At 52.6% G+C, this 8,644-nt stretch overlaps 1 protein-coding gene across 1 annotated transcript in view; it reads right to left on the bottom strand.

Annotated features, from left to right (window-relative positions):
- Nucleotides 1-6,930: 6,930 nt before the first annotated feature.
- The window catches only part of AKAP13 (A-kinase anchoring protein 13), a 111,421-nt gene continuing 109,707 nt past the window's right edge, over nucleotides 6,931-8,644 (bottom strand). The window contains exons 28-29 of the mRNA XM_065872946.1: nucleotides 7,810-8,137; nucleotides 6,931-6,980 (exon numbers count right to left, since the gene is read on the bottom strand). Coding sequence (XP_065729018.1) covers nucleotides 6,931-6,980; nucleotides 7,810-8,137 — 378 coding nt within the window. The remainder of the gene's footprint in view (nucleotides 6,981-7,809; nucleotides 8,138-8,644) is intronic.

Here is an 8,644-nt window from a genome sequence, read left to right as displayed (position 1 = left end):
AGGCTCTGATCCGAAGTCTGCGCCCGTTCTTTCACTCACCCCATGGCCCCCCAGCCTTTGTCCACTGCCCCCTCAATGGAGCGGGAGCCCAGCCGGGGCTGGTGGAGGGAGCATTGTTTCAGGTGACCAGCGTCCCGCTCCTTTGTCCTTTGGATGCAGAGACCAGGCAAGGCTGGGAACTGGGGTTGTCCAGGCAACGGCCCAGCTTCAACCCCAAAGCTGCTGGGGGTGGGGTGGGAAGTTCAGGGCCCTCAAGGGATGTGCTGACAAGGGAGGGGGAGAAAAGTTGGCCCGGTTCTCAGCTGGTGTAAGGAGCTCACTCCCCTCATGCCCCCTGAGCCCCACCAGCCAATCCCCTCAGAGGCCCTCCTGGGTCCCCCTCCCCTCCCATCTCCAACCCAAGGGTCCAGATACCCTTTCCCAGGAAGAAAGTCTCACCAAGGTGCCTGGAGGGAAGAGCAGCCCAAACTTCAGTGGGACTATTTACAGCTGTGTGAGTGATTACCATGTGAAAGAAAGAGGCCAGAGGGGCCTGGGGACGCCCTGGCTGTAACTTGGACACCAAAGGACTTGGGAGGGGGTGTATGGGGGAGGCCGGTGGGGTGCACCAAGTTCTGCCCAAGTCTGGGGTGTACCAAGTTCTGCCTCCTTTTCCACGTCGGACTCCTCTTGGGACCCTGACGGGGGTGGCATCATGTCCACCTGGATTGCTCCACCACCTCTGGGCAACCTTCCGGCGGTGACCTGAGGCCCTGAAGGAATGGGGGTAAAGTTAAGGGAAAGGTAACCTCCCAAGAATCCCAGAGCAGGAGCTGTGGTGGGCGAGGCCCTTGCGGCCTGAACCCAGGATGTGGTGCTGGAAGGAGGTTCCTGATCTTATTCCTGATGCTCTGCAGCACAGCTCACCACCGATCTACTTTTGTTCCCGCTTCCTAGCAAGTAACAAAACCTGTGTGCTGTATTTCCTCCCTGCCCTGCAAGCTCTTTTCTGGACTGTCCAGCATCCCAACCTGTTCCCGGCATTTGTGACTCAGGTTTCCGTCCTGCTGCATTGGTTAGCAGGACTCCCTTCCTGGGCACATGGCTGCCACAACCTGGTTTCCCTTCCGGTGGGAGGTCCTCAGACAGGAGTGGCCCCTTTTATCTGGGGAACCTTCTCCCTCAGGAGCAGGCAGACACGCCACGCCCCACTGGGTGGATGACCGGTCCTCGTGGAGCCCTGTGGGCTTTGTGCCTCTGCTCTTCTTCTGGAACAAAGGATGGCACCTCCTCCCTCTTCTGGCCTGCATGCCACATGGAGCCTGTCCCTGGCTCAGACCCAAGCATGATGGGAGCAGAGCTGCGGAGGAGGGAGGCCGTGGGAACCACTCTCCCAGCCCCGCTGGGGGCGTCGGGACGCTGCAGCTGCCGTGACAGCCAAGGGCAGACGGCAGAGAGAAGGGACCAGTGTTTGCTGGCTCCTGGGGAGGCATCTATTGCCACCAGGGCTGCAAGACTCCTTAGAAATCTGGGCACTTCCAAGTTCACTGAGCAAGGCAAAGCGCTTGGCAACCTGGCAGGACTTTCCTCTTTTTGGTTGTCGCTTGGGGAGGGACAAGGAGCTCTTGGGAGCCAGAGCTGGGAACTGAGGCAGCTCTGCCCACGTTCTTCGCATTACACCACGCAGCCGGCTGGACCGAGGGGCCTCTCACAGGGACAGCAGTCCTGGACTCCGGGGAGGCGGCCAGCGATTCAGGAAGGGCGGCACAGGTGCCCGCAGGCAGAAGCGGCAACAGCTCCTACCGTGTGCATTCCAGCAATTTCTCAGAGGATCCGACCCAGTAAATCGCTGTGGACCTACATAGAAATGGGATTCTTCTTTCTGAGTTAGTTTTTGGCAGCTCCCTTGTTTGGGGATGGGATGAGGTGAAAAAAGTTGGCAAAGAAAGGCAAACTGACATTCATCTTTTTTACGTAGTAGAATCTATAGCAAAGACGTTTCTTACCACGCTGATTTGACTGGAAATGGTTCTGACTCTTGGTGCCTCCGGGTTAGGGTCCAGCTCCAGGGGACCTGAGTTCCCCGGGAGCTGCTCTGTGCTCCGGGGCTGTCCTCCTGAGTCCTGTTCCCGAAGGTACAGAAATAAGGCTCCACTGGGGAGAAGGGTCCCTTAGAGCTGGGTAGGGGGTGCCCCTTCACCAGGAAACCAGAGTATCCTGGAAGCCTTCACTTCAGGAAGCCCACACAATCACCATCGCGACGTAAAGGACATTTATTATTTTTTTTTGAAAGGGTGGAGGGAGACTTTACAAGGGTCGGAAGCCGCTAACCAGAAAGGAAGATAAATAAAATACAAAGCCAGTACGTTGTGGCAGAATTCCAGAAAACACATTGAAAAAATCTTTACAGTTTAAAACTGCTTCACTTTATACATAATTACAAATTAATATACAGCATCTGGGTTTTAACCCCTTTTTATCTAATAGGATTCAGCACAGAAATGTTCATTTAGCATTTGAGGACAACAAACGAGAGCAGAGGTATAAGGTGCATGGTAATCACCCTCCTGCGTGTCCTCGTGGCCCCTGCGCGCCCGGCGGGGCAACACGCCAGAAACCTCAGGCTAAACCGTGACCGTGGGCCAGCCGACCGGGCAGGCCCCTGTCAGTGCTCTGGAGCTGCTCATCCTGGCAGGTGGTCACAAAAGGCAGAGGCATTCAAGCAGGGTGAACACTGGGGTGAGCAGAGACTGGGCTCAGCCTGGGTGTCTGGAGCAGGCTGTCACCGTCTGCGGCAGGAGAGACTTTAGGCAGCTGGGTCTGCCTGTCTTTAAACCTTAGCAAGATGGAGAACTCACTCAAGGCCTGTCGAGCTTTTGACAAATGAAATCCGATTGGTACATGGAAAGAAGCCTTTGTTTTTTTCCCTCTTATGGCAGCACTAAAAGACTTTTCACTTTAAAACCTGGCCAGCAGGCAGTAGATCCCAAAGCTCCGGTTAACTAGGAATGTTACGCTACGTGGAAAGAAAGAAAGAAAATGAAGAACCGAACCAAAACAATCCCTTTGCCCCTTTCCTTGTCTCCGAGGGTCAATCGGAGCAACAGCGCCACGTGGGGCCGTGACCCCAGGACCACAGGTGTGTGTGCCACACTGTCCCGCTGCAGGAAGGCAAGACACACATCCCTCATCCACTGCCGCCGAGGAATTGGAAGCGTTCTTTCTGGGCTTCCACACTCCAAGTGTGTCCACACCTCTTGGCAGTGTCTGGGGTCCCCTGCAAGCCACCCTCTTCATGGCTGCTGAAGCCCACTCGCCAGGACCGTCTCTCTCAACGCGCTCCCACCCCAGTCCCTGGGCTTAGCTGTCCTCTGGGCACAACTGGCCCCCCCATCAACGCTGTATCAACAACTGCAGCTCCAAGGCCGATACCAAATCCTTGGGGAGAAAGAACCGGCTATGGAAAAAGAACTTTGTGACCAATGGATAAAATATAAAGCGCTTCTGTGAACGGTACCTTCGGGATGGAGTTCTGGCCCCTAAGGTTATGGTGCTACCTGTATTTTAGGCGGGGCCCAGTTATAAACCCTATACACTGACACCCACTCTCCAAATAAAGGTACGACAAAGCCCAACGATCTTAAAAATGTCTGCTCACTACTGCTAATACTAGGGGCTTGGGAAGATAACAAATAAGGGGGAATATCAGTAAAGGAACAACTGTTAGTGGTATTACCCTGAGACATGAGAGGAAAACAGGTAAGATTCGTACCTTTCCAAAAAAAAAGAAGTCTTGATAAGGATTTCTTCCCCACAGACAGCTCTCATGGGGGTAGAGGATGGAATGTTGGCAAAGGCTGAATTATGGCAATCTGCATGTTTTTAACCCTCTCCATTTTCAAAGAAAACAGTCAGCATAGTTGATTGTCTCGAAAGTGAAGCGGACTGTAGGGAGCATTTAAAGTGCACATATGCCACCCGACTGGGATGACGACCACTGAGATGATGGAAGTTTTGAGAGAAGATGCAGCCTCCTTCCAGGCAACTCACGAGATTCTGGAACTCTGGATGGTGTTTCCATCTGTCCCCCAAAACCTAAACACAAGGAAGGCCAGCCATCTGATTTCCGGAGCTTAGAGAAGCACGGCCCCTAGCGTGGGGACACTGTGGAGAACTGAGTCTGAGCTGTCCCAGGAGACAGCCCCTTCTCACATGAAGGACACCTCAGTAACCAGGACAGGCCTCAAGGGCAGAGGAGACCTCAAGGCCATCAGCAAAAGCAGGAGCAGCAACAATCCCAGGTGGTTCCCCAAGCGCAAAAACAAAATCCCCGAGTTCCTTATCAAAGGGGGAGAGACACAGGACGAAGGCATGGAAAAGCACGGGTCCGGGTAAGTGGTTCTCTCTCTGCACCGCACACTGTTCTGGGGGAGATGCCTTCTGATTCTGATTGTAAACTTGTCCAACCACAAGCTGACCAAAGTATTTTAAGTTAGTGGGGTGCAGGTGAAGGGGAAATCACCATTTTAAAACAACTACCACCGAATAATCAAGGCAACCGAAACTTCACAACTAGTTGGGAGCAAGCTGAAAGCCACCTGTGCAGCTATATACAGAAACTCAGCGTCCAGGGTGCTTCTTGTGAAGAGCCTGCGTTAGGGCAAATCCCATCAGCTCCGAGCACTGGTTTCCAGCCCAGAGGCAGGGAGGCCCGGCGTACACGGACAGAGGAAGGAGGATGCAGGTCCTCATTCAACAGCCCCACCCCTTTCCAGCAGAGCTGTGGTGAACCTGAGCCAGTGACAGGGACAGAGGGCTGAGCTCCCTGTGGATCTGAGAAAGCCATGACAGGCTGGCCATACTCAAGCTGTATGGACTGGCTGGTGGCAGGAAGCAACCTAACCTTTTGCTGTTTAGAGTCTCTGTGGCCGGGGAAGGGGGCGGGGGGAGGGGTAGTACATTAAGGTTCAATAGAAAATCCGTTGGTTCTGCTCAAGGTGTGTTTCTGAAGGGTAAGAAATCTCCATGACAAAACTAGGCAAATGTAGCCCATGGGTGGCAAGTTTCTTAACTCTCAAGCCAGGAAGAAGACATCCCTTGATCAAAGTATGAGGTGAGGGTGACAGGAGGGAAGGAAATGGACCCCTCCCCCAACCTTAATTTTCCTTTGGGCCTTGGAGGCACTTTGACAGACCCGGGGGGAGTAAGGAAGCAGCACCGGCTGCTTGACTGGACAGTTGAAACCGTTGGGCTGGTGTGTTCACCCTTAAAACACACACACACACATACACACATGCACACAACACACAAATAAATAAAACAAATCTAAGCTAAAAGTTTTAAACCAGACCTCTTTCAAATAAACTGAAAGATAAATATCTCCATCTGCAAGGCCAGCTTGCAATTCATCAACAAGCACCAAGTTACAGATTTTTTTGTTTCTAAAAAGTATGTTCAAAGACCCATGCTCCTGAGGGGCAAAAGGCAGGAATCAAAGACCACATTTAAAGCACAGAATTTTCCAGGGTTTCCCCTCCTGGGGGGTTAACAAGTGTGGCAGGTGCAGGGGCCTCAGGAAGAAACATCCTGCACCTCCCCGCTGGTGACAAGCCTCAAGGAATACAGATCAAAACACAGTGGGACAAGAAAAAGAGAGAAGGAAACGAACAAACAGGCAGCATCTGTGGATTCTTCAAGGGGTAGAGTACAATAACCAACAGGCCTTTCGTTTCTAAAACTTTTGAAAGAAATCAAATTTTCCAGGCCTCCTGATAGGAGACCTTTCCAAGCCACACCTTCTGGCCAGCTCTTCTCTCAGTCTGTACTGGTGGGAACCGCTTCATATGGGCCTAACACACCCACCTGAACCTGTTTTTCATCCAGTTGTCTAGTACAGGGTGGGCACCCCCTGGCAGCGGGAGAAGCAGGTGGTCTCTGCGCGGGTGGAGCGCGGATGGGGCCACCCTCTCCCACGGCGACTGCCACGCAGGAGCAGCTTCCCTGGGGCGGTACCTTGAGGTCTCAGGAGTACTGCCAGGAGACCGTGGCCACTGCTGAGTGGCTAGTGACAACCAAAAAGTGTCACGGCGCAGGGGTGATGGTGAGGAGGCCTCTCTACTTCGTCTGTGCCCAGAACATGTGGGCACACATCTTGGAAAGCCAATATATGATTTCTTTTAGACTTGATAAAATTAGATACATTTTTTCTTTTTAAAGTGACTGAAACACCAAAATCAAGGTGTTTCAAGATCATCTGCTTTTTAAAGACATCAAGCCTTCTCTCACTGGTTCTCACAAATGTTGTCGTCCCTTCTGAAGTGAAATGAGAAATACATGCGAAAAGGGGTGAGGCGTGCATGGGGTGAGTTTACAGGGAGACAGCCTGGGAGGGCTAGTGGGTGAGGCTCTGAGTGCGCGCTCCCTGAGCGGTGGCGGGCAGTGCCCCTCGTGCGGGGCTTGAGCTGCGCCCAGCAGGCATCTGGTATAGACCGTGCACAGTTCCGGTGCACTCCACACGTATGTGCAGATGGGCTACTGTATGTGTTCAGATGAAGTCCAACCTATCTGCTGTTTGATTTTTGGTTCCGTTCCCCAAAATAAAAGGCAGTAAGAGTTTCAGGCCGCATTTGGAAACACTCTTTTAGTCTCTAGGAATTCCTGACACGTCCAAATACATCGCTTGGACTTCTGGGGCCACTACTCTGGGTGTAAGATCCACCACTCAGCAGGGCTGGCCCCAACCCGAGAGGCGTTGGGTTGCCAATCCTGGGCCTCCTTCCCCACCCTGACCCCCAAGACCAGTTGTTCTTCTGGTCCAGGACCTGGGCAGTGTGGGAGGGCTGGGCGCCGCAGGACAGGGGCATCAGTGTAGGAGAGTGCACGCACAGGACAGCAGGGGTTGGGGCTGTAACCATGGCGGGAGAGAAGCGGCTGCCTCGGAGAGGAACGGGCTCAGCAGAAGATCTCCTCCCCCTCTGCGGGTACTTCAGATGCAGGGACATCTGGAGAAAAGGAAACCAAGGCAGAAAAAGAATTTCAGAAAAACTGCTCTTTTCACTGGTAAATTCTGTTCTTTCTTCCCCAAACACAAGTCTTCTGGGATGCAAACAGATGCGGGGCTGGTGGACAATGACATCCGCCAGCCAGGCCTCCAGGTGACGTAGTGCATGAGGTCGTCAGTGATGTCCTCCGTGTCTAGAGCTCCTTAAACTTTACAGAAACACTAGGCTTGCTGTTTGTAAATAGACCTGGAAATAGGGATTTCTCTTCAACCTCCCACACAGAAGGGAGAGGAATCCTAATGAGAAGGACTCAGACCTTGTGCAGTGTGATTTGATAGCACGCCCTGTGGCGGCAGGCAGGTCAGTTAATCCCGAGCTTCAGCTTCCCAGTGTGTCTGGGGGTCAGCAACACCTCTCTCACAGTCACCTGCAGGATTAAAGCGGCCCTCAGAAAATGCTCAGCAAGCACCTGTGATTAGTATTACTGGACCAGGCCTAGAAAGGCAGGGAGGACTGCAGCTGCTTCACTGAGGTGAGTTTCAGCTCCTCAGCTGGACAGTAAGTGTGAGAAATGAGCCCGCACTCTCTACTTCGTGCACGTGCCACACAGAGTGGGTTCTTAAATGTTCTTTGATCTGTGTTCTTACTGTAAGTTCCAACAGTCCTTTGCGGGCAGAGCAAGTGGGTTTGGTGAGATGTGTATGGTTCAGCTTTTACACACCTGAATGGCAGCCACCTCTTTTTAACCACTCCCATGCTGCTAAAGCCACCCACTCTTCAGGATCCAGGGACTACACGGCCAGAGGGAGACCTGGTGTGTGTAACTCACCACCGGACTGCGAACGGCTTCCTTTGTTCTTCTTCTTTTTCTCCTTCTTTTCCTTTGGCTTAGCTAACCCAAACAGGCGGGTGGACGTGGACACTGGGGTCTGGCTCTGACCCTCTGGTACTCTGTTTGTCTGGCTGGTGGAACCCAGTATGTGAAAAGGCCCCTTTTCTTTGTGTGTCCGAGAGATGCTGTTCCTTTTTGGGGACACTGAGAGTTCTGAGTCCAATGACCCTGATTTGGCTATGGAAGGTGCCGGTGGCAAGAGGGTCTCCTCAGGATTCGGAAGGAAGGACGGGATCCTCAGCAGCTTGGTGTGTTGATGTGAAACCTGCACATGGTCAAGAGAAGGGGTCTGACTTGGAGGCCGGCAGCATCCCCAGTGCCTACTCAGTGAACACTACCTGAGGTCACCGGCTGTGTCAGTGGGTCAGCCCCGTGTGCACCCACTGCCTTGGACTCCAGAGAAATGGTAAAAAGATTCTGATCTTCTCAATTCCATTTCCTCCCTCCCTCAGGTAGTAGCTATGGAAGTGCTAAAAATATCATCTGATGCCATTACTATTTTTATTATCAGCAACATGAAGAATTAACAGTAGCTGGGAAGAGGCAGCTTAGAACTCCCATTCCCTGAAGAAGCAGGAAGAGCTGCTTATCCAACGACTGATTTACACGGGGGTGTAGATAATTATTTCAGGGCTAAGAGATTATAAAGGTCTGTTCAGGTGAGAGGGCAGGTGGAGACGTGCTTTTACCAAGATCCTAGCCAAAGGTTAAACCAAAGATAAAGAGAGATAATCAGTCTAATCTGTGCTCCCGCTGGGCCTTGCAGCCTTCC

This window comes from Phocoena phocoena, chromosome 2 (genome assembly GCF_963924675.1).
Source record: "Phocoena phocoena chromosome 2, mPhoPho1.1, whole genome shotgun sequence".
Classification (NCBI taxonomy): domain Eukaryota; kingdom Metazoa; phylum Chordata; class Mammalia; order Artiodactyla; family Phocoenidae; genus Phocoena; species Phocoena phocoena.
Note: the sequence above shows the minus strand (reverse complement) of the source record. Positions and strands in the feature narration are given on the sequence as shown.